Source organism: Equus quagga, chromosome 2 (genome assembly GCF_021613505.1).
Source record: "Equus quagga isolate Etosha38 chromosome 2, UCLA_HA_Equagga_1.0, whole genome shotgun sequence".
Taxonomy (NCBI): Eukaryota; Metazoa; Chordata; class Mammalia; order Perissodactyla; family Equidae; genus Equus; species Equus quagga.
Window position 1 is genome coordinate 10,535,893 of NC_060268.1, and position 27,285 is coordinate 10,563,177.

Genomic DNA, 27,285 nt, shown 5'->3' on the forward strand with positions numbered 1-27,285 from the left:
TGAAAGAGTTAGAAATTATTTTGCAACCCCTAATAAAATTATGATTCAAGCAAGGCTCATCAACTATGGTTAAGGCCATTAAGTGAATGGAGGAGTTGGACATTTGTAGGAAACCAAAATAACACCTCACAGATGACTTTGTTTTTAAGGAGAAAAACAACAAAACACACAAGTTTACGCGGACGAAAATCAAGATGTCATCAACCTAACCAACCTTTAGCGTTATCATTCAGGGTTATTAGAAACCCAGGGACTAGAGGAGTAAGCTAAACACCAAGAGAAAATAACTGCTGAAGGGAAGACATTCTACAGGACAACAAGCGTCCTCTCTTTAATCAGAGAGGGAAAAAATGTGACTATTTTAGGGGGTGACGCTTCTAGATTGAGAGAGACTTGAAATACATAAAAACAAGCGTGGTCCCCAATTGGATCCTGGTTTGGACAAAACAGCTGTAAGGGACATTCGGGAGATATGTAACTGGATAAATTTAAAGACAGAATATTCGATAGCATCAAAAAGTTACTTAAGCGCGATAGTACTATTTTTTAATATAATAATATGCTTTCATACAGACGCATCCTGGGAAACTTAGAAGCGGAAGATCTAGATGTCGATGGTTCACGTCAAAACGTTTCAATGAGTTTCAGACGCAAAGAATTAACATCCAAAGCCCAACTTCCCAATTTACTGCCGTGTCCATAAACGCTAATTTATTCATAAGATAAAATAACCATTAAACACAGACGAAGTCTTGCAGGGCAGGGGTGCAGAGGCGGGACCTACGATGGACGCTGGCTCTCCCAGGCCCTGCGCTGGACACCGCCGCGGGGGCCGCCCGCCGCCCGGGAACGCGCAGGCCGAGCTCGGGCCTCGGGGAGGACGGCTCCCGGCGTGCACCGCGGGGACCTGGCCGCCCAGGAGCGCCGCGCGGGCTCCCAAGCGGCGGCCTCACCACAGCGGTCCTCGATTATTACATAAAACCTCCTCTTTTCTGACTTCACCGCCCCTTGCAACCACCTAACTACTTCCCAGGCTGGGATCCAGCTGGGGGACACGGTCTCGAAATCCCCTCTCTCAAGTCACGACGCCAAGCTAAAGGAAGCCACACCGCGGCCACCAGCTCCTCAACCAGGGCCTGAGCCTCCGCGCCCGGAGACAGGCGGCGCGCCGGCCGGCAGGGCGCACGCGATCGCCTTCCTGCCCCTCTCCCTCTCCTCCAGGGGGTGGCGCTGTCCTCCCAATGTCCCACACCACGGGTGCGCCGAGGTCCATCCGCGTGTTCCGACGGGGGAGCTCCCCTCGCCGCCCCTGTCGCTTCTCGGCCGCCCCGCCCCGCCCCGCCCCGCAGTCCGGGCCGCCCTCTCAGAAACGCTTAGCAACCCCCGGGGCAGCTGGGCCACCGAGAGGGACCCTGCGTGCGGGCACTCGGCCCCGAGTCCTCAGACGACACCTGAGAGACGCCCGAGGACCAGCGTCACGATCCTCGCACTACCCCGAGTCCCGCCACCTCCGCCGCCTGAGCGCCCGACTTAACCGACTTCAAACCCGCAGGCCCGGCGGCCGCGGGGAGACGGGAGGGGCCGCCCTGCGCGGAAAGCCCGCGCGCCCCGCCCCGCCCCGCCCCGCCGGCCTCCCGACCTGCGTCACGGGTCACGTGCCGCGGCGCCCTTCCCTACCGGCAACCGGGCGCTCCCCTCTTCCGGAAGTCGCGCCCGTCGCGCCGGGCTCCTCCCACCGCCGGCGACGTCAAGCTCAGCTCCTACCACTGCCCTGCCTCCGCCTCCAGGCGCGGGGAGGGCTGCGGGCTCCGGACAGTCCGTCCGGCCGCTTCCGGGCCCCTCGACGGCACCGGCGAGACTGTCGGAGTTCCGGGGCGTGCGGGCCTCGGCCGCGCCCGAGCCGAGCTGGGGAGGCCAGAGGCCGGCTCTCCGGAGGCCGCCCCCGCAGAGGCCTTTCCCCCTCTCCGCACCTCGGGCGGCACTTGGTTCCGCCGAGACCCACGACGGTTCCGCCCCCGTCTTCCTTGTCATTGATGTTGTTGTTCTTGTCAGCGCCGCAGCCCCGACCGCCGGGAGCTCGAACCCGAGCCGGGGCCGCCCGGGTGGCGCGGTGGCGGCGGCAGCGGCTCCGGCTGCAGCAGCTGCGACGGCTGCGGGGGCTGCTCCGGGGGCTGCGGGGGCGGCCGGGGGCCGGCGGCCGGCGGCGGGGCCGGATGGCTCTGTGCGGGCAGGCGGCGGGCGCCGCGTCGCTGCCCAGCGAGCTGATCGTGCACATCTTCTCCTTCCTGCCCGCGCCCGACCGCCTGCGGGCCTCGGCCTCCTGCTCGCACTGGCGCGAGTGCCTCTTCTACCCGGCGCTGTGGCCCCAGCTGCGCATCTGCCTGCGCGTCTCGCCCGCCGAGCAGCCCCGGCTCGAGTTCCTCATGCGCAAGTGCGGCTGGTTCGTGCGGGAGCTGCGCGTTGAGTTCGCCGCCGAGAACTACCTGAGCGGCGGCGGCGGCGGCGGCGGCGGCGGCCCCGGCGACGCCGGCGACGCGGACGGTGGCCCTGGCGGGGAGGACGTCGAGGCCCTGCAGCTGTCGACCCGGTGGCTGGAAGTGCTGCGCACCTACTTGGAGCTGGTGCTGTGCGTGCTGGTCAGCATCCGGAACAACAGGTAGGCTCGCCCGGGACCCCCAGTGCCTCCCCGCGCCCTCCCCCAGAAATAGCTCCCGTGCGGGCGCACCCGGCCGCGTCGGCGTCGCTGTCTTCGAGGGCTGGCGGTGTCGCTTCTAAGCTGGCGATTTCCTGGAGGCCGGGAGGGCATAGCGGGACTCGTCATCATACTTTATGAACAGTGAGGTACTTGGTGTTGGTGGGACGCCGCGCCTGCTCCTTGCAGGCACCGCTCAGTCGTGCTCTCGGTGGCCGTGGGATGGAGCTGACAGGCGCCGTCGCTCTGCATTTTGCAGATGGGAGAGCTGAAGCTTGCAGGAGGAGGCCTGCGAGGGCGTCTTGGGAGAAACAAAACTTAACCAGATTTTTCTGACTCGGCACCTGTCCATTCAAAATAGATCGTTCGTGGTGGGGGAAGGAGTCGGTCTGCCCCTGCTGTCTCGTAGTTACAAGACTGCCCCTAAAAGAAATCTTTGACAGCCATTTTCTTACCGGGAAGAGTTTTGGTTAACTGGGCCAGGCACAATGAGTAGGAGGAGGGTTTGTGAAAGGGACTGGGGACGAGCCTGACCGTCAGGGTTGGAAGTCCCTCTCCTTGCCCCTCCAGGCTCAGCTCGTCCCCAGTGATTCACCTAGAAGTAGCACGGTGCAGCTTGGTGTGTGTGTGTTGGGGGAACTGGCCGTTGTCTGCAGAGGGCAAGCATGTAACTGTCCTGGTTTTGCATCAGGACTTTATTGTAATTCTCGGACTAACTTCCTATGTTCTGATTCCTTATGCTGATCAGTATCTTCCTCTATTTCTCTATCACTGTCTCCATAATCCTTTTAATTTAGATTTTCTGTGTCTGGATATTCTAACTAACCTTACAAATTGAACTATGAGTTGGAAGAAAGTTCAAGAAAGGAACAACTTATATAGTAATAATCATTTAGCTGTTTACAGGTACTTTCACGTTCACTATCTTGTTTGATCCTTTCAATGATCCTGTGAGTTAGGCAAGACAGCTATTATTAGCCCTATTTTATAGAAAGGAAACAAATGCTTAACAGGGTCAAATGATGCGCACATTGTCATACAGCACCTTTTTTTTTCCTAACAACAGTGTTCTCCTTTTGCAGTAAATATATCATGTTGAACATCATGCATTATGTAGAACAGGGTTGAAAAAAGGTCCTGGTTTAATGCCAGGCCATATATATATATCCTTAATTCTGTGTCTGAATCAAAAGGGCAGGAGATAAGCATATAGCTCCAAGTAGTATCTGGCCTGTATATTTCCCCAGACCAAGCCAGTCCATTTCTGTACTTTGATTTTATGTGGTAACAGAGGCTGTTTGAGGCTATAAATTGGTCTTGATCAGGTTGGAGACTCTGTCAGGGTTGAATATATGGCTAGAGGACCAGCTGACCCAGAAGTTGAAAAGACTCAGTGTCAGTGAGCACGTACTGCTGATGAGACCAAGAGTGAGGGTGAATTCAGAGAGTACCAATTAGGTTTGTCTGTTCTGAGATCAGATGGCACTTCTGAGCAACCATACAAAAAACATGTGCCTTTGGTCCAAGTAGGAACAAACCTTGCACAGTGCCTAATTCCTTTCAAGTGATTTAATAACTGGTTGGTTGGATGGATGATGTTACATAGGCAAAATAGTGATATAGCACATCTTTGTTGTTGTTTGATTCTTTTCTCCCTCCCTTCCTCACCCCTACCACTGTTTTTTTTTTTCTTCAGGTTTTTTGAGGAAAAATGACAAATAAAGTGGATCTCCTACTTTTATTAGCATCCCAGTTACCTTTCTGTAAGGCCACCCTGTGTCTGCCCTTCTGGGTCAGCTATCACTTCTCTCCAAATACATCACAGTCGTCCCTGATTTTAAGATTTCCTTGTCGTTTCCTGTAGGGGTGGTGCTGCATGTTGTGCTGCTTCGGTGGCTTAGTCATAGTGTGTGTCTGAAATTAAAGTGTGGTGTCTTTACATGTATTATTTGTACTAATGACATTTCAAAGGGTTTTTTAAAATACATGTTTGGAAATAAATTAATCTCACTCTTATTTTTTAAAACATCTTGAGATGCTCTAGTAATATTAGAAGCAGTAATGTGAATGTTAAAAACGTAAACGGGACTAGTTTTCTTTAAATCATAACAAATTTGAAAGTGTTTTAAGCCAAGTTGTTTACCCGGCAAAGCCTATTCTTATTTCCTTCCGTAATCGCTTAAACTACCGACTCAGGTTCAATGAGGACCCCAAACAACTTCATTTAGTGGGGGTTTTTTTGTTTTCTAAAACCGTAAAATTTAACAACTAATGAGAAGAATGAATATTTGACATTGTTCTTTACATTTCCAAGTTAAATTTACAGTGGATGTGCTTCATGATTTCTGCGGTTTTGTAAGTAGAAAAGGAAGGCTATAAGACCTCGTAGGTCACAAGCTCTGTGCTTCCAGGCTTTATGCTGAAATCCTTTATATAATTTATGCAATTCAGGCTGTTATTTTGTTATGTTCCAGTTATTTTCATGTTCCTCAGGGAAGGAACTAAAACTATAACCCTGAATAGTGGGAACTTTTCTAGGGTACTCTTCTGAGAGGATAATTGGCATTTTGTTTTGCCTGTTTCCTGGGTTTCACAGAGTACTCTCAGAGTGACTTTAGCCCCCTCGCTGAGATCTTAGGTGTTAGGAACAACGGATGGGGATCGAGGAGGTGCGGAAACGCCTCACACAGTCCTCCAAGTTTCAGAGCTGCCTTCTCTCCAGGCGGCCAGCACACCTGCCTTCTTGCTGAACAGTAAGAACAGAAATACAGTAAGTGCTCAGTCAGCTGTATTAGAGGTTAAACAGGCTGAATTTCTTCTGCAGTTGTTCTTCAAGAAATTGTACTAGAAATTCAAAAGAAAAATTTAGATATGCTTTTTTTAAGATTTAATCTGGTAGTCAGGTCTAATACTGCCTATTGAAACTTTGTATTTTAGATCCTTAGGAAAAATGAGAGTTTATGGACAATAAGATTTATAAAAGCTAATAGAATCAGTTACTAAAAATATTTATTTTTAAACAGGAGGCGTAGTTACATTGTCTTCATCTGGTTGTATACTTTTCTAGACGATATAAATATTTTCTGTAAGCTTTGTTTGGATGAAATGCTAAATTGGGGACCGTGCTCTTTTAAAAGATGAATACTGCAACAGGCCAGGGAGATTTTGTGTGCGTGATTTTCTTGTTAAAATTCTGAGTTACAGCTCTAACTACATGTATGTAGATTGACCATTTCATGGCTGTGCCTGCTTATATGCCCTGTTAGTAGTAGAAGTTGTATTAATAATTCTTAGAGTTGGTCTTGCTGATTTGGCATGCACAGTGAAGGAGAGTCTTACCTTTGTATTGTTCTCTCAACATCAGTCTGCCAAGACCCAATAACTGATAAGGCTATTTAAAAATACATTTTAATAGGTTAAAAATTCTTTGAACATTTTCATATTACTAAGATGGTAGGAAATGCCTTGAAGGTGTTATCTCCAACAACCCTCAGCCTTATTTTCCTTGAAACGTTTTTCCCCATTATACTGTTATAAATACATGTCATAACAGCATGTCACTTTTGAGAGCTTACTTACTTTTCTTGTTTGCTTGAAGAAGCTCATTTACAGAATAAATATATTAAAATACATTGGAACTCTGACCAGTCTACAGGACCCAAGAGGTAGTTGCCCATAGAGATGAGGGATGAAAGACGCATACCCAGCAGACTCCTTACCTTAAAACTGACAGATTTAAGTGGTTCTGTGAGGATATCCTCAGGGTCAGTGAGAGGGAGGAGAGTGGAACCTGCTAAAGAAACTAACGTCCGGGAGGGCTGCTGAGAGGAATCAGGGCCACCGGCGCGTTCTTACAGTGATTGAGAACTGGTAGGTGGAGGATAGGACGGAAAACTCAACAAAAGATTGTCGAAGTAAAATATTATTTTTTCTGTGTTAAATGAAGCTATCAGGCAGCTTTTGAATGAGGTAATTAAATTATTTCTGTTTTAATGTGTTATCTCTGAGGCAGCCTTGGAAGAGTTCACCCAGCTTGATCAATTTATATAGGACGTAAGATGATAGTTATTAAAAATCTAGTTTTTTCCCTCCAAATATTGAGAGCCTGCTGTGTGCCAAGCAGTGAAGACAAGCTCGTTCCCATGGAGTCAGCATTCTAGAGGGGAAAGGCTGACAGAAACAAGTAAACAAGTGAAAGAAAGATTATTTCAGTTGTGAAAATAAAAGAAGACTATGTAACAGTGGCTAGGTGACAACATTAGGTAGAATAATGAGGGAAAACCTTCTGAAAAGGACATTTGAGCTGCAACATGAATGACACGAGTGACCCTTCTGAAGATCTGAGCAAATAGCATAACAAGCAGAAAAAACAGTAAGCACGAAGGCCTCAGGCCAGACAAATTTGGGGCCTTTTGGAGCAGTAGGAAGGAAAGTATGGCAGGACCATGGGATTGAAAGTGAGAGTGGTGTCATGATGAGCTCTGAGATGCAGAGGGAGGAAGGAAAGGGGTTGGTTCTGTGGGCTTGTGGAATGCGGTTTGGACTATATTCTTTTTTTTTTTTCTCCCCGAAGCCCCCCCGTACATAGTTGTACTTTCTTAGTTGTGGGTCCTTCCAGTTGTGGCATGTGGGACGCTGCCTCAGCGTGGTTTGTTGAGCAGTGCCATGTCCACGTCCAGGATCCGAACAGACGAAACACTGGGCCGCCTGCAGCGGAGCACGCAAACTTAACCACTCAGCCACGGGGCCAGCCCCATGGACTATATTCTAAGAGTAAAAGAAGTCATTGAAAAATTTTTAAGGACAATAGTAATGTGATCTAATTTGCATTTTAAGACAATCTCTCTGGTTGTTGTGTAGTGAATGAATTATGAGAAGGATCAAGAGAGGAAGCAGGGAGACTGCTTGGGAAGCTGTTGGCAATAACCTAGGCAAGAGATGATGGTATCTTGGAGTATAGTGGAGACAGCAGAGATGAGGAAAAGTAGATAGATTTGCAATGCATTTTGGAAGTAGAGCCAAGAGAACTTGCTGCTTGGATGTAGATAGAGAAAAGGAATAATCAAATGTTTTTCATCATTTTTCTATAGGACTCACTCAGTTTTCTTGTTCTTAATAGTGTTAAAATTATCTTTTAAGAGCATGTTAAATAGCAATTTTAAATAGCAATCTTACGTAAATAAGACTTTTTTGTGTAACCTCTGGAATTTGAGGATGATGGTCATTCTTAGATGGTAATTAAGTGAATTTGTAAAGCAAATTCTGGGAAATTGCTTTTAGTTAAAGGATCCTAATAAAGCTAATAAGGAATACTATTATAGGACTGTGACTTACTTCTGGTCTCTAACGCTGTGCTGTCCAGCATGGCAGCCACTAGCCACATATAGCTGTATAAATTTTAATTAAATAAAATTAAAGATTCAGTTAGTCGCACTAGCCATATTTCAGGTGCTCCATAGCCGTATGTGGCTGGGACTCCCATATTGTGCAGCATAGAACAGAGCATTTCCATCATGGCAGAAAGTTCTATTGGACAACATTTCTCTAAAGTGTGTGTTTGTTTGATTTGCTGTGGTCATTCATTAGCATTTGTGAGAGTAAGAAACATGTTATCAAAAAGTGTTATGTGGATGTAAACACACTTGATACTGAACATAGACTAAAAAGAATAGAATTGACCTCAAAGAATTTCATGCAATGACATAGATTATTTTAGCTGTTATCAGTTTAGAAAAGGAAAAAGTTGCTTTTTGTGAGCTCCTTTACAGCATTAGGAAAGGCTTTAACCTTTCTAAGAGCATCTTTTTAAAGTATCAAGTTCTTATGTATTCCCTTTTTCTGTAGTTAATTAAACTTAACTGTATTTAAGGTGGCTGCGTTTTGCATTTTTCCACTGATACTACTTAGTACATTAAAGAATAACTTAGGATCCTCTGAAATGAAACATACTGAAGTTACTGCTGCAAAGTTCCCCAATTCTGAACCACAGAAGAGAAAACAAGGTCATCATGACCAAGAGATCAGAAGCCTTGGGTCTTAGTTGTTCTGGATAGTCCAACAAAAATCCCAGCAAAGTGGGAGGGGTTTTCAGCCTTCTGCAGGTAGACTTGAGGAATATGTCTTAGGCTCATAGGTGGTTGATGTTGTTTTCAAAGAATTGCCCAAACCCACTGAATCAGTGTGTGTAGGTATTTTTAAAAGGCTATCAAAAATTGTGATGTTTAGTTCATAGGGCAATTTTTATGCTAAGCAGAAAACAAGATATCTTTTTTCAGTGCAACTTTAATTATATGTATTTAAGATGTATGTTTTTCATACAACGTAAATATGTGTATTGAAACCATGGGTGAAAAGATAAGTGCAAATCACAGGTTGTTAGAAAAGAATTTGCACTTTTCTGAGCAAAAATGTTATTTTGGAGGTATTCCTAGTGTATAATATACCAGAAAACTGATCTACACCCTAAATTTGTGATGTGTGAAATGTAGCGAAATAGACTGTACAGTTTTTGCCGTGAACTAAGGTAAATATACTATTCAACAAATATTTATTGAATGCCAGGGCCTGTTCTAGTGACTGGGAATAGAGTAGTAATCAGAAAGCCGTGCCAGGGAATACTACTCAGCCATAAAAAATGACAAAATCGTGCCATTCACAACAACATGGATGGACCTTGAGGGTATTATGTTAAGCGAAATAAGCCAGATAGAGAAAGACAAACACTGTATGGTATTGCTCATATGTAGAAAATAAAAAAAACACTTGGACAAAGAAAACTATTTAGTGGTTACTAGGGGAAAGGGAGGTGGGGTGTGGGCACAGAGGGTGAAGGGGTGCACCTATAAGATGACTGACAAATAATAATGTACAACTGAAATTTCTCAGTGTTGTAAAGTATCATAACCTCAATAAAAAAAAATTTTTTTAAAAAAGAAAAGCCCTGGGGCTGGCCCTGTGGCCGAGTGGTTAAGTTTGCGCGCTCCGCTGCAGGCGGCCCAGTGTTTCGTTGGTTCGAATCCTGGGCGCGGACATGGCACTGCTCATCAAACCACGCTGAGGCAGCGTCCCACATGCCACAACTAGAAGGACCGACAACTAAGAAGATACAACTATGTACCGGGGGGCTTTGGGGAGAAAAAGGAAAATAAAATAAAATCTTTAAAAAAAAAAAAAAGAAAGAAAAGCCCTGCCAGGGGCCGGCGTGGTGGTTAAGTTAGCATGCTCCACTTTGGTGCCCCAGGGTTTGCAGGTTCAGGTCCCAGATGCAGACCTACACACCACTCATCAAATCATGCTGTGGCGGCCTCCTACATATAAAATAGAGGAAGATTGGCACAGATGTTAGCTCAGGGACAATCTTCCTCACCGGGAAAAAAAAAAAAAACCTGCTCTTCCGTATTGTTTTGCAAATGGCACAGTTTTGAGGGTATTAGCTACATGAAAGAAGTCAGACAGAGAAAGATAAATACCGTATGATTTCACTCATATGAAGAAGATAATAAACACATGGATAAGGAGAACGGATTGGTGGTTACCAGAGGGGAAGGGGACTGGGAGGAAGGCAGAAGGGGTACAGGAGCACACGTGTATGGTGATGGACAAAAACTAGACTACTAGTGGTGAACATGATGCAGTCTCCACAGAAACTGAAATATGATGATGTACACCTGAAATTTGCACAGTTGTTATAAGCCAATATTACCTCAATAAAATAATTTTAAAAAACAGTAGCCCTGCCATCATAGAGCTTATTCTAGTGGGACAAGAAAACCAAAAAGAAGTAAGTAAAATATGTAGTGTCACAGTGTGTGATACATGCATGAAGCAAAATGAAGCAGTGAAGAGAGCTGGGAATGGCGGAGGTGGGAAGGAGTGTTGCTGTGGAGAACAGGGAATTTAAGAAGGTCTCAAGTGCTGAAGTAGTATGTGAAGGCAGGGAGGGAGCAAGCCCTGTGGTTCTCTCTGGGAGGTGATTGCTGGGGGAAGTAGGAGTAAGTGGACGAGTGGCTCTGCAGTGGGACTCTGACTGGCGATCTTAAGACAGACAGCACAGGAAAGCAGTGAGATGTACAAGAGGTCAGCCAGGTAAGGGGGAAGCTGACGTGGGCTCAGTAGGCCCTTCCTAGGCTCTTGTAAGGACCTTGACTTTCACTGTGAATGACATGCAGAGCCATGAAAGGATTTTGAGCTGAGGAGTGACATGATCTAATATTTCAAAAGGAATATTCTAGCTGCTGTTTTGGGGATAGTTTGTGACAGGACAAAGGTAGAAGCAACGGGCTGGGTTAGGAGGCTGTTGCAGTAGTCTAGGCAAGAGATGATGGTGGCGTGGACCAGGGTGGGAGCAGTGGAAGTGATGAGTAGTCTCAGTCTATTTATTTTTATCTGGAGGCCTTCTAGAAGTGAAATGTAAGTATAAAAATTTACATATAATTGTTCAGCTCACCTTGCAATGCCCTTTTAATTACTACTCCCTAAATATGTCTAAAAATACTTTTCCTTTGGCTGTTTTTATTCATTTTGTTTTCCTTTTGTGTTAATAATTTGCACTCTCTTTAAAAAAAAAAAGTACCTGGGGTTTGGACACAGTTTGTTTTCTTATAATATCGCTTATCTTTGGTATTCAGTTCCTGTACCAGCAAGTCCTTTCAAGCAGTGCCCTGTTCGTTTAGGCCTTACGTAAATCTGAATCAGTCTGCTGGACTGCCCCAGGAGCGTCCTGCTCTGTCTGATTGCAGTCCCTTGGAATTTTCCTTTCCCTCTTCTCTCCTCCCTCACCTTCCTGCTTCGTGTAAACCCGTTGCCCCTTGGAATTTGCCTAAGTCTGGTCCTCATGAGCTCTAAGTTCAAGGTGTTAGGTAGGACTAAGTGGAAAGGAAGAAGCAGGTGCTACTCTGCATAAGGAGTCTTCCTTCCCTGAGCCCCCGAATCACTCTTCTCACCCCCTGTAACACTAGGCACAGGTAAATCTGTTTTTCTACCCACTCGTCACATGTACTCTTCTTCTGTTACATCTCTTAAGTGGACAGGGAAAAGGGAGGAAATGGGGGCCAGAGTCAAGCTGACTTTTAACCTGGTTTGTTATTCAGGAGGTTACTACTAACTTTAAAAAAGAATCTCACTCTTAGACTAAACCTCAAAAGGACAGTTTTGCTTCAAGGCAAAGAAGAAAGGTAGTCACCTGAGGCAAGAGACTGTGATGTCTGTATCTTAGACCTACCTTCTCAAGCCACACCCCTCTCCATGTAAAAGCTCTGTTAGAGTCACCGCCAGGGTCCTGGGGCTGGGTAAGGCCCAGTCGTACTGCCAGCACTGCAGAGAGCAGAGGAGACATGTTTTCTTGAAAGCCCTTAATATCCTAAACTAGTTTTCCCAGAGAGACAGCAGCATTCAGCAACCATATGAGGTAGGCACCATTATTATCCCTGTTTTACAGATGGTGAAACTGAGGCACAGAGTAGTTAAGTGAACTTCCAATTACACAATTAGAGAAATGACTGCCTTGTTTTCTAATTTTTTTAGTGAAATTTTCAAGCACACACAAAAACTAGACCCAATGAACCTATCACCCAGAATCAGTAAGTTAAGGATTTTGCCACGTTTGTTTTTTTATCTTTACTGAGTATTTTAAAGCAAATCCAAGATATTGATGTCATTTTACACTATACACTTCTCTGTAAAGTTCTGAAAATTATGGACATTTTTATATATAATCACGGTGCCATTAATACACTTAACAAAGTGATCAATAATTCCTTAGTCTCACTTGATTTTTTAAAAAATGAGTCTTTTTAAAACCTCTCTTTTCATTCAAGAGTCTAAATAAACTCATGGACACTGGAAACCTAACTGCCGTAATTTTTCACATCATTGGCAGGCAATATATATTTTAATAATTGAATGAGCAAAAGTACAGGAGCAGTCTGTAGACTAAGTTTCTAGGTTGTAAGTACTCAATGATCTGATTTAGCTTTGGATCTGGAACTGATGACTTTTTAAAATAGGATTAAAGAAGAATGCAGTTAAGTTGAAAATTCATTCTCTTTTGGCAGCATTATGGCCTTTTTGCATATTTTAGAAAGATTGATTATCAAACACTATTTATAATTTTGTGATCTTTCACAACACATCTTAGGATTTACAAAGGGACTAGTAAGTAGGTTGTATCCTATTAATATTACCATAGGAACAGAGCTAAATTAATTTGAAGAATTAAGATGAAAGAAAAACTTTCTAACCAACTGAAATATTTTCCCAGTATGTTTTTGTTACATGCCCTTTGAGCAATTGTGTGTTGTAGACTTTGTGCAGGAAAGAATCCTGTTTGACCTGCTTTAGTTCACTTGCTAATTTAACAATAAATAAATGAATAAATAAACTAAGTAAATAAAACTCAGGTCACAGATTTCATATTTAACTAAAAGGATTATGTGGCCCAATTCCCTTGTTCTAGTATAGTCTTCTGGCCTCAAAATAAGGCGTCTATTTATTGCCATGGTTCGGTAGGTTTCACTCTAATGTTGCTGCCCAGATGTTCTTTTCAGTCCCTTTTTTACCATCTGAAACAGTAATGAGCCACCTGGAGGCTATACGCAGTTTCCATGGCTTCACCATATGATCTGTAATCTAATTTCAACGTGATATATTTGAAAGCTGCCCTTGAGTTGCCAGTGTTTTTTTCTGTTTTTCTAAATTTTAAAGTGAATTATTGTTTTCTATATCACTTAATAAAAAATTTTCATTTTGAATGGGAAAAATAAGTACCTAAAAACTTTTTTGCACAAATGTCCATCATATACTACTCTTAAAATACATCATTTATAATTTTTTTTAACTTTCCATAAGACCACAGTACTCAAGGACATGGTTTAATTGTAAGAAACAACATGAACTAAGTAGGAGTCAGAACCTGGGTTTGACTCTAGCTGTGCCCTAACTAGTATTGCTGTCTTAGATAAGTTACTTCAGTTGCCTCATCTGTAGAGAGGGATGATTGAATTGGATGATCCCACATATCTTTTCCAGCTTCAAAATGTGTCAGTGATTACATCTGAAAGGAAAGTTTGTGCATGTGTTATTGATTCCACTGTAACAAGATGATTACCATTTCATTGCTACAAATATAAAGGATTTTTGTTAAATTGCCCTTGAGTGGCATGTTTCTAACATTGATGAGAGATTTAAAAATATTTTATAGCTACAACTAAAACAGAAATTTTCCCATGAATCTCCTTATATTAATTTGTTGAATTTTAGCAACATGCAGGTTGTTAATTTTTTAAATGATTTTAACATCAATTAAGTTTTTATAAAGGTGAAAGCTATGTAAAGCTAATTTAAATTTCTTTTCTAAATTCCCTAGTAATACACATTTGTAAAAATAGAATATTTGAAAAATACAGAAAAAATAAAATAAAAAATTCACCAGAGATCATTACTGGTAAAATGTGATGCATCCTTTTGCAAAATTGGAATAATAATCTGTGTGTGATTTTGTACCTTTTTCCTTTAATGTTTTGTGCATTTTTTCACATCATCAAAAATCCTATCATGCACTACACATCTATTAGAAGGATCAAAATCCAGAACCCTGGTAACACCAAATGCTGCCAAAGATGTGAAGCCACAGAAACTTGCGTTCATTTCTGTAGGGAATGCAAAATGATGCAGCCACTATGGAAGATAATTTGGCAGTTTCTTCCAAAACTAAACATACTTTTACCATGTGATCCAGCCATCGTGCTCCTTGGTATCTATCCAAAGAAGTTGAAAACACGTGTTCACACAAAAACCTGCACACAGACTTTTATCGCAGCTTTATTCATAATTACCAAAACTTGGAAACAACCAGGATGTCCTTCAGTAGGTGAATGGATAAATAAACTTTGGTACATCCAGGCAGTGGAATTCTTATTCAGCACTAAAAAGAAATGAGCTATCAAGCCATGAAAAGACACGGAGAGACCTTAAATGCTTATTACTGAGTGAAAGAAGCCAATCTGAAAAGGCTACACATTCTGGAAAAGAGAAGCTATGGAGATAATGAAAAGATCAGTGACTTCCAGTGGTGGGGAGGGGAGAGAGATGAATAGGCAGAGCACAGAGGATTTTTAGGGCAGTGAAAAAGTCTGTATGATATTATAGTGATGGATATATGTCATTATACATTGGTCTGAACCCGCAGAACGTACAACTCTAAGAGTGAACCATAAGGTAAACTCTGGACTTTGGGTGATTATGATGTGTCACTGTAGGATCATCTTTGGTAAAAAGTATGACATTGTGGTGAGTGATGTTGTTAATGGGGGAGGTTATGCATGTGTAGGGGTAGAGAATATATGGGAAATCTCTGTACCTTCCTTTCAATTTTGTTCTAAACCTAAAACTGCTCTAAAAAAAAGTCTTTTTAAAAATTCTGTCATGATAACATATATTGGCTATACAGTATTTAAAGTTAATGTTGATTTTTTTACACTCTTTTTTAGACATCCAGTTATATTAAACATTTTAAATTTCCTACAAACCCAATCATATTATACGTAATTTACTTATTTTTTAAAATATCATTGCCATCAAGGGTAACTACACATGGAATTTGCATAAATAATCTATCAGTTCCCCATCTCTTTTATTGTTGTTTTTGTTGTTTTCAAGTGTGTGTGTTTTTATTGAGGTATAATTGACATACAACATTATATTAGTTTCAGATGTACTACATAATGATTTGAGAATTACATACATTGTGAAATAATCACCACAATAAAGTCTAATTAACTCCCCCTCATCTTAAACCCAGTGCATTAAGTGTTTCCTTTCTATGGTCCCTCTAAGGCAGTAAATGTCAATTGAGAAGCACATCTTCCCCGCCGCCCCCAACTTCTGCTGAAAATCATTTGTAAAGAGAAATGTTACTGATAGAAATAGGTTGTGCATGTAAACACAGTAAAGGATAGTTTTTTAAAGGATATGTGTATATACACTGTATACATACATATATGTGTATATATCACAGTTGCTTCTAAAGTTTCTAAGGAGAAACAAAAGACCCAGAGTAGCCAACACAATACTGAAGGAGAACAACAAAGTCAGAGGACTAACACTACCTTGACTTCAAGACTTACAGTAAAGCTACAGTAATCAAGACAGTGTGATATTGGTGAAAGAATAACAAGTGGGTGGAACAGAACAGACAGCCCAGAAATAGACCCACATAAATACAATCTGCTGATCTTTGACGAAGGAACAAAGGCAATACAATGGAGAAATGATAGTCTTTTTCAGCAAATAGTGTTGGAACGACTGAACATCCACTTGGGAAAAGAAATGAATCTAGAGACAGATCTTACACCCTTCACAAAAATTAACGCAAATTGGATCACAGAACTGAATGTAAAACACAAAACTATAAAACTCCTAAAAGATACCATAGGAGAAAATCTAGATGATCAAAGGTTTGGTGATGACTTTTTAGATATAACACCAAAAACATAATGGATGAAAAGAAGTAGTGATAAGCTGGACTTCATTAAAATTTAAAACTTCAGCTCTATGAACGATACTGTCAAGAGAATAAAAAGAGAAGCCACAGACTGGGAGAAAATATTTGCAAAAGATATATATGATAAAGAACTGTTATTCAGAATATACAAAGAACTCTTAAAATTGAACAATAAGAAAGCAAACAACTATATTAAAAAGTAGGTCAAAGACCTTAACAGACACTTCATCGAAGAAGAGATATAGATGAGAAATATGCATATGAAAAGATGCTCCACATCATATGTCATTAGAGAAATGCAAATTAAAACCACAATGAGACACCACTGCACACCTTCAGAATGGCCAAAATCCACAACACTAACAACGCCAAATGCTGGTGAAGATGTGGAAGAACAGGAACTCTCATTCATTGCTGGTGGGAATGCAAAATGGTCCAGCCACTTTGAAAGACAATCTGGCAGTTTTTTACAAAACTAAACCTACTAGTACCATATGACCCAAAAATCAGGCTTCTTGGTATTTTCCCAAAGGAGTTGAAAACTTTTTTTGTCCACACAAAACCCTACACACAGATGTTTATAGTAGCTTTATTCATAATTGCCAAAACTTTGACACATCCAAGATGTTCTTTAGTAGGTCAATGAATAATCTGTGGTACGTCCAGACAATGGAACATTATTCAGCACCAGGAAAAAATGAGCTATCAAGCCCTGAAAAGACAGAAAACTTAAATGCATATTACTAAGTGAAAGAAGCCAGTCTGAAAAAGCTATATACTGAATGATTCCAACTATATCACATTCTGGAAAAGGCAAAACTATGGAGAAAGTGAAAACATCAGTGGTTGCCAAGGGTTAGATGGGAAGGAAGGATGAATATGTGGATCACAGAGGATTTTTTAGGGTAGTGAAAACTATTCTGTATGATACTGTAATGGTGGATACATGTCATTGTGCATTTGTCCAAACCCATAGAATGTATAGCACAAAGAGTAAACCTTAATGTAAACTATGGACTTTGAATGATATTGATGTGTCACTGTAAATTCATCAGTTATAATAAACATACCACTCTAGTGGAGGATGTTAATAATGAGGGGGTTTATGCATGTATGGGAGTAGGGGATATATCAGAAATCTACTTAGTTCTTTCGATTTTGCTATGAATCTAAAATTGTTCTAAAAATAAAAAAAGATATGTATATATATTTAAAATTCTGCTCTAACAATGATTAAATCAATAAAGCATCTTCTGACAATTTGTTTTCAGAGAAATAAACTACATAACCCAAAGGATGATTAGCCCTGAAATTGTTTATATTGTCGTCAACTTTGTGTCTGAGTCCATGACATGAGAATTAGTTATCTTGCTTTACTCAAAGGAAAAATCTGATTTTAAAATGCCAGGATTTAACTAAACATGTATTCTTAAAAGACAAAAAAAAAAAAACTTGTAAATTCCACATGCTTTTCACCCATTTCCCAACTTGAATCTGAAACAGATAACTCTCAACTTCAGCTGTACTTTTTGTTTATAAATATTTTCATAAGCAAAGGGCTCCTAACTCAGAAGCAAAGAAGCCTCTTCATTAAAAATAGGAAATACTTAAAACTTCCATTATTAAATTAATCTTTACATACCAAATTATCTGTGAAAGAACCCAACATAGTAAATGAGATTTGCCCATTTGATTAGATTTTTACTAGGTATTTATGTAAGTTTTACAGAAAAATATAGCCTATAAATATAAAAGTAAATTGTCTTTTAAAAACCCTAAGTTGAATGACTCTGGGAGCTACCAAAAAAAAAACACCTGCCTCAAGTGCCAAACTTCAGATGCTTTATTTTCTTTGAGGGATTAGTTGAAGAGACAGTAGACAATCCAATACTTTTTTGGAGAAAAGGTTGGGCTAGAATTTTTTGAGGATAGTTAAACACTATATATGAGACAAAGTCCTTTAAGAATTTCCAAAGTAAAGCATGTTTATTTTCACCAGAGACTGGGGAATTCCTTGTAACTTAGGTCTTATTTTTTAATTTTACCGATTCATAACAATACATGATGTTGTGTACACACTAAAATTTTAAAAATTGGTACATAGATAATGTTCCTCAGAAAATAGACACCATATATATGTATATAATATATATATATTACCCTCAGTACCTAAGTTACTTTTCATTCATTGCTTTTCTATCCTAATCCCAACTTTAATGTAAATCAGTCAATGGAATCTTCTCTTGGTAAAGATGGTGTGAAGATTGTTGAAATCACAGAAAAAGATTTAGAATATTACATAACCTTAGCTGATAAAGCAGCGGCAGGGTTTGAGAGGATTGACTCCAATTGTGAAAGATGTTCTGCTGTGGGTAAAATGCTATCAAACAGCATTGAATGCTATAGAGCAATCAGTCATGAAAGGAAGAGTCAGTCGGTGCAGCAAACTTGATTGTTGTCTAATTCTAAGAATTTGCCACAGCCACCACCCTAATCAGTCAGCAGCTGTCAATATCAAGGCAAGACCCTCCACCAGCAAAAAGATTATTACTTGCTGAATGCTTAGATGATGGCTACCATTTTTTAGCAATAAAGTATTTTTAAATTAAGGTATATGCATTACTTTTTTAGACATAATGCTATTATACACTTAATAGACTATAGTAAAGTGTAAACATAACTTTTATATGCACTGAGAAACCCAGAAATTCATGTGACTCACTTTATTACAATATTTGCTTTATTGTTGTGGTTCAGAACCGAACCCACAGTATCTCTGAGGTATGCCTGTAACTTAGAAATTATCTTATTCTGCAAATAAGAAAACTGCAATTTAGAGAATTTTTGCTTTTCAAACACCTGATTTCCCATTCAGTGCTCTTTCAACACTACCTTTATTTCTCCTGGGCTACCCTTTTAAAAGTGTGGTTAACATCATTATTGCTGGTTATAATGTGGTTTATGTTGATTGTCTCAGTAAGCGACACTAAGTTCTTCCTTAAGGCCAGTGTGGTCAGTATATAAAAAAAAAAACAATTATAAATACTTAAATGATTTATTTGTGCCAAGCAAATGTAATATTTAATATTTTTAATATTATTACTGATTTTGTCACCAAAAATTGACTTATACTTTGAGCCTAATGATTAGCTTTACTTGGTAAATAGATTCCAGCTAGTGAAAGCTGTTGGACTGGGGAGGGATAAATAAGTTTGATGTGCGAATTAAAATGAATGGACAAAATCTTTCATATACAATTTTCTGGTACTGGGGATTGTGAAATTCCTTTTTGGGTAATACTGTCTAGATTATTTGAGTACATGCAGAAGCACAGAGTTGTGGTCTGAATGATAAGGAATGTATGTTGTTGAGTAGCTGAGGAAATTCAGTGCTGCTTACTAGTAAAATTTAGGAAATATATCTTATATATAGATAATATATATATTATAAATCTAGTATTATAAATAAAACCAGAATACATTAAATGAGCCTCCAATTCTACTTATGGGACCTTGATGAGTAGGAATCTCTGATATTATTAATTAAGGAAATTTTTGGACTAAATGGATTGAAATAGTATAAAAAGGACAAATTGGAGCAGAGCAGAAGAGAAGATAGATATCTTGGGGAATGTGGATGATCTCTATCTACACTGTAGGGTAAATAGCCCAGTGGAGGGGGAGGAAAAAAGAAGGTGTACTCAAACTTTGATGCCAGTGATATAGAGTGAAATGATTGGGAACACTAAAACAATAAACACCAGCACAATCATCTTAAATTCTTTGGGCCTAATTATAGAAAATAAGTGGAGAAAACTTGCTGTTGTGAGGAGAAATATAATGCATGCTTAAATTTCATTTCCCCTGCCTACGTATCTTTCCATTCCTATTTCTCTCAAGAGAATCAGAAAATGAGGATTCCTCCCTCCAGTGGCAGGACTTGCTTTTGAATCACTGATAGCTGGCAGGCTGCATTTTTTTCAGGTCTGAGGTAGAGACAGCAGTGGAGATTAAATATGATGTCTTCAAGATAAATGAGTTACAGTCAATGGAAAGTCAGAAATGACATCACAGGTGAAGAAAGGTGAGCTCATTCATTTGCTCCATTTATGCAGGATCGTTGTCTTTTTGAGCTTTTGTACTTTTTTTCATGTTGATGGATTTGGGTTGTGTTTGAGTTAATGGGAGAGATGGGGGAACGACGGTGTGTTTTTTTATACGTACTTTCTGATATCTGCAGCATACAGTAGCGGTATAGTCAAAATGTATTTTGGATTGTAGGACCTTTTTTTTTTAATTATAAATAATATTTTCTCAAGTCAACTCCTACTTTTTTATAATGAAAAACTAGTCGTTGGTCCCAAAGTTTATATTGCTACATATAGTGAGAAAGAAAGCTGAAAAATGATGTGGACCTTCTGCTGAATATTTTAACCATAAGACTAGTAGTCTTAGCCATATGCCTTTAGTTGCATTTCCGCTGATGACAATATATTTTTAAATGAAGCTAACCAGAAAACTAGGATATGTATATTACAGTATCCTTTAGAGCAGCACTGTCCAATAAAAATATAATAGGGGCCACATATGTAATTTAAAATTTTTTAGTAGCCACAAAAAAAAATTTTTTAAAGGCAAATCTGATTTTAATATTTTTAACCCAATATATCCAATATTATCTTTTCAATATATGATCAGTATAAAAACTTTAATGAGATTTTATATTTTTGTACTAAGTCTTCTAATTCAATATATTTTATACTTAGAGCACATCTCAATTCTGACTAGCCTCATTTTAAGTATTCCATAGCTATATGCCACATACTGCACAGTGCTGATTAGAATATGATAGGCAGAGTATCATTAGTATGATAATAATAATTCAGGTTGGTTCCCATCTATCATAGGGCCCTCAAAAAGTCTTTTAACTTATTTCTGAGAAGATTTTTTATCAGTATCTCTTTTTATAAATAATAAAGAAATTCAAACACATATTGTGGGGGCATCTTGGTAGTAAATGTAATGAAATATTTTCTACTCACCTGGCATTGTGACCTTGCTATACTCATAGGAATAGATGAAGAATCATTTCTAAGCCTGAAAGAACTCCTGATGGGAAAAACAATCAAAGTAATGGAGGATATAATTATTTGGAATAGCTGTCAATGCTCATAAACTAATCTTTATTTCCCTTTACATAGAAGATCTGTCCAGAAGGAAGTTTGTCATTTATTTTTTTAAAAATTAATTGAAAACATTACTCTTAAAATAATCCTCCATATGAAACCATTCATATGTGATTATCTTTCCAAAGTCTGCCCCACACCCACCTCCCCTTATGTATTTATTTATCATTGTTCTCATTTATATTATGATCTTAATTACTTTCTATTTAGGTAACTCTTGAACTTACCTTTCCAAAGTAGTCATTTGTTTAACAAATACTCATTGAACGCCAATATTATGCCAGAAATTATTGCTATGTACTGATAAGAGACAGGAGTTTATCCCGCTCATGAGAGAGTAAGCTAATCACAGTAAAGCAGATGATTTAATAAAGGCATTTTACAAAGTCTCGTGGAATGGCTAACTCTACATAGGCTGAGAGGGTGGCCTTGGGAAAGGCTTTAATAGAGTCGGTGACATTCAAGTATTGAAGGTGAGTAGAAGTTTACCAGGCAGACCAAGGGAGGAAATAATATTACATTTAAAGACTAGTAAGTATCCTAGCACAGCTCTTTAGAACCACATTTTGAAGGATCTCATTGTACCAAGCTAGCCATTTGAGTCTTTTTCTTGTAGCCAGTAAGGGTGCGATCCCTTAGGGATTTTTAATCAAGGCAGTACAAAATTCACGTTTATGTCCAGCTGTGATATGGTCCAGGAGCAGTCCCACTTTCCCAGTGACCTGTTGAGAGACATGCCCATCTGTGCCCTGAGGTAAGCCTGCCAAGATTGGTCCAACTGCAGATCCTGAAGCAGCCCTGTGACCCACTTTTATCCCCATTCAGCCATGGTCTCAGGGCACTTCTTCACACCTAGAAACCCTGCAAGAGGCACACCCATCAGTGCCCCTGGAGGCAGGCCTGAAGACCTTCAGGCTGTGGACCCTGAAGCAACCCTGGGACTCAGTTCCAGCCCCCCTCAGCTGCAATCTTGGACACTCCTGCCTTCTCAGGAACCCAGCCAGTGGCACAGTGGGAACCTTCCCAGGGACCCAGCAGAAACCACACCTGCCCATGCATCTGGTAGCAGGCCCACTCTCTGTGGACCCAAAAGCAGACCTTTGTTCCTGCACTAGACCTATTGACCAAGGACCTAGAAGCAGTGCTGTCTACCAAGGGACCAGACAAGATCCACACCTTCCCAAGTGTCTGGTAACAGGCCCACAAACTGTGGACCCCAATGAAGATCCAGCAACAGCCACGTAACCTGGCTTCAGCCCATCCTGACTGTGGTCTTAGAGGCAGTCTCATGAGCCTGGGAACCTGACAGAAGATCTTTACCTGCTGAAACCAGTCTGTAAAGACCAGAAGAGGTGTTTGCTCCCTAAAATGCACAGTCATCAAACACAAGGCTATATACATCCTGAAAAGATCAGGCAAATGTGGAAACATCAAAGGAAAGTAATAAAGCTTGAGTAACCAGCCCCAAGGAAATAGAGATCTATGAATTGCCTGACAAAGAATTCACAATAATCGTATGAAAGAAGATCAGTTGGATGCAAGAGAACACAGATAGACAACTAAATAAAATTAGGAAAACAATGCTTGAACACCATGAGAAGTTTAATAAAGAAATAGAAACCATAAAAAAGAACCAAACAGAAATCCTGGAGTTGAAGAATACAACAGAACTGAAAAATTCAGTAAGAACTTAAAAAGCCGACTCAATCATGAGGAAGAAGCAGGAAAATCAAAGAAAGATCATTTGAGATTAGCCAGTTAAAGGAAGAAAAGACGAAAAAAAAAACAATGAAAAAGTGGAGAAAGCATATGGGACCTATGTAACATCATCAAGAGAATGAATTTATGCATTATATTATGTATCTTCTCAGAAGGCAAAGAGAGAGAAAGGGTCAGAAAATTTATTCCAAGAAATAATGGCTGAAAATTTCCCAAATCTTGGAACAGATGTGGACATCTAGATACATGAAGCTTCAGAGGACCCCAAGCAAGATCAACTGAAAGAAGATTACCCCAAGACACGTTATAAACAAATTGTCAAAACTCAAAGACAGAATTTTGAAAGCAGCAAGAGAAAAGCAACTCATCACATTCAAGGGACCTGTCATGAGACTATCAGTGGTTTTCTCAGCAGAAACCTTGTAGGCCAGAGGGAGTAGGATGATATATTCAAAGTACTGAAAGGAAAAAAAACCCTGCTGACCAAGAATACTGTTCCTGGCAACACTGCCCTTCAAAGAGGAAAGAGAGATAAAGACATTCCCAAACAAAAGTTGAGGGAGTTCATCACCACTAGACCTGCCTTACAAAAATTGCTAAAAGGAGTTCTTCAAGTTCAAACAAAAGGACTCTATATATCAACATGAAAATATATGAAAGTATAAAGCTCACTGGTAAAGGTAAATATGTAGTCATATTCAGAGTATTCTAATAATGTAATGTGGTACATAAATAACTTTTTGACTCTAGTATAAAAGTTAAAAGATAAAGTATTAAAAGTAACTATACCTATAATAATTGGTTAGTGAATATACAATATAAAATGATGTAAAGCGTGACATCAGTACCCTAAAATGGTTGGGGGAAGGGAGAGTAAAATCATAGTTTTTGTATGCAATTGAAGTTAAGTTGTTATCAGCCTAAAATAAACCATTGTAATTATATGATGTTTTATGCAAGCCTCATAGTAACTACACGGAAAAAAAAATAGTAGATACACAAAAGATAAAAAGAAAGGAATTAAATCATAACACTAAATAAATCAACAAATCACAAAGAAAGACATCAAGAGAGGAAGAAAGGAACAAAAAAAGTGCAAAACTGTCAGGAAATGATGAACAAAATGGCAATAGGAAGTCCTTACCAATCAATAATTGCTTTAAATAAATGCATTCTCCAATAAAAAGAAACAGAGTGGCTGAATAGATATTTTTAAAAAGATCCAATAATATGCCGCCTACAAGAGGCTCACTTTGGCATTAAGGACACACATAGGCTGAAAGTGAAGGGATGGAAAAAGATATTCTGTGCAAATGGAAAACAGAAGAAAGCAGAGGTGGCTAGACTTACACATAAAATAGACTTTCGGTCAAATTCTGTCACAAGAGACAAGGTCACTATCTAGTCATAAAGGTGTCAATTCATCGAGAGGATGTGACAGTTGCAAATATATATGGACCCAACATCAGAGCATCTTAGTAAATATGTTAAGCAAATATTAACATGTCTAAAGGCAGCAATAGACAGCAGCAAAATAATAGTAGGGTGCTTCAGTACCCTGCTGTCAACAATGAATAGATCATACAGACAGAAAAACCAATAAGGAAATATTGAACTTAAACTACACTTTAGACCAAATGGAACTAACAGACACATGCAGAACATTCCATCCAATGGCAGAATACATGTTCTTCTCCAGCACACACAGAACATTCTCCAGGATAGATCATATATTGGGCCACAAAACAAGTTTTAACAAATTTAAGAAGATTAAAATCATATCAAGTATCTTTTCCAACCATAGTGGCATGACTCAAGAAATTAGTAACAGGAGGAAAATGGGAAATTCACAAATATGTGGAAATTAAACAACACACTCCTGAAAAACCAGTAGGTTAAAGAAGAAATTAAAAGGGAAATCAAAAAACTAGCTTGAAACAAGTGAAAATGTAAATACAGTATACCAAACTCATGGAATGCAGCAAAAGCAGGTCTAAGAGGGAAGTTTATAGCAATAAATATATACATTAAAAGAGAAAAGAAAGGGCTGGCCTGGTGGTATAGTGGTTAAGTTCATATGCTCCATTTCAGAGGCCCAGGATTTGCCAGTTCAGATCCTGGCACGGACCTACACACCACTCATCAAGCCATGCTGAGGTGGCGTCCCACATAGAAGAACTAGAAGGACCTACAACTATCTACTGGGGCTCTGGGGAGAAAAAAGAATAGTGCATGATTAAAAAAAAAAAAAAATCTCAAATAACCTAACTTGATACCTCAAGGAACTAGAAAAAGAAGAACAAGCAGCTCAAGGTTAGCAAAGGAAGGAAATAATAAATATTAGAGCAGAAATAAATGAAATAGAGACTAGAAAGACAATAGAAAAGGTCAGCAGAACTCATAAAAGTTGGTTTTTTGAAAATATAAACAAAATTGACAAACCTTTAACCAAGAAAAAGGAGAGAGGACTCAAAATTATAAAGGAAAGATTTATATTGATGCCACAGAAATACAAAGGATCATAAGAAACCACTGTGAACAATTTTATGCCAACAAGTTGGATAACCTAGAAGAAATGGACAAATTCTTAGAAATATACAACCTACCAAGTGTGAATCATGAGCGAGAGAAAATCTGAATAGACTAATAATGAGTAAAGAGAGTGAAGTAGTAATCAAAAACCTCCCAGCAATTAGGACCAGATGGCTTCACAGGTGTTTTCTACCAAATATTTAAAGGAGAGCCAATGCCAGTCCTTCTCAAATTCTTACAAAAAATGGGAGAGAACACTTCCAAACTCATTTAATAGACCAGCGTTACCCTCGTACCAAAGCCAATAAGGACACCTCAGGAAAAGAAACTATAAGCCAATATCCCTGATGAATATAGATTCAAAAATCCTCAACCAAATACTAAGAAACAGAATTCAACAGCACATTAAACGGACCATACACCATGACCAATTGGGATTTATCCCTGAGATTCAAGGATGAGTCAACATATACGAATCAGTAAACTTGGTACACCACATTAACAAAGTGAAGATAAAAACCATGTAATCCTAACAGATACAGAAAAAGCATTTGACAATATTCAGCATCCTTTCGTGTTAAAAAAAAAAAAAAAAAACCTCAACGAATTAGGTATAGAAGGAATGTACTAAACACCATATATGACATGCCCACAGCTAGCATCATAATCAACAGGGAGATGCTGAAAGCTTTGGTTCTAAAATTAGGAACACAATGTTGGTGCCCACTCTCACCATTTCTATTCAGTATAGTACTAAAAGTCCTAGCCAGAGCAGTTAGGCATGAAAAAGATATAAAAGGCATCCAAATCAGAAAGGAGGGAGAAAAATACTCTGTTTACAGGTGACATGATATTATGGATATTGTAAATCCTAAAGATTTCACCAAAAACTGTTAGAACTGATTAACAAATTCAGTAAAGTTGCAGGATACAAAGTCAACATACAAAAATCAATTGTATTTGTATATACTAACAAAGACCTATCAGAAAAGGAAATTAAGAAAGCAATCCCATTTACAATGGGTCAAAAAAATTAAAATATCTAGGAATAAATTTACCCAAGGAGGTGAAATATCTGTACACTGAAACCTATAAAACACTGATCTAAGGTATTGAAGAAGACAGAAATAGTTGGAAAGATATCCCATGTTCATGGGTTGGAGGAATTAATATTGTTAAAATGTCCATAATACCGAAAGTGATCTACAGACTCAATGCAATTCCTCTTCAAAATTCCAATGGCATGTTTCACAGAAATAGAAAAAAATCCTAAAATATCTATGGAACCACAAACGACTCCAAATAGCCACAGCAATATTGAGAAAGAACAAAGCTAGAGGCATCACACTTCCTGATTTTAAACTATATTAAAAACTGTAGTAATCAAAACAGTATGGTACTGGCATAAAAACAGACACATAGTCCAATGGAACAGAATAAAGAGCCCAGAAATAAAACCAAGCTTTATGTGGTCAACTAAGTTTTGAGAAGGGCACCAAGAATACACGACGGGGAAAGGATTGCCTATTCAGTAAATGTTGGGAAAACTGGATATCCACGTGCGCTAGAATGAAACTGGACCCTTTCTTACAGCATTTACAAAAATTGGCTCAAATAGATTAAAGTCCTATAAATAAGACCTGAAACTGAAAAATTCCT

At 39.7% G+C, this 27,285-nt stretch overlaps 1 protein-coding gene across 1 annotated transcript in view; it reads left to right on the forward strand.

Annotated features, from left to right (window-relative positions):
- The first annotated feature begins 841 nt into the window (after nucleotides 1-841).
- Nucleotides 842-27,285, forward strand: part of FBXO33 (F-box protein 33) — a 44,483-nt gene continuing 18,039 nt past the window's right edge. The window contains exon 1 of the mRNA XM_046654734.1: nucleotides 842-2,656. Within this exon, the coding sequence (XP_046510690.1) occupies nucleotides 1,242-2,656 (1,415 nt within the window). The 5' untranslated portion in view covers nucleotides 842-1,241. The remainder of the gene's footprint in view (nucleotides 2,657-27,285) is intronic.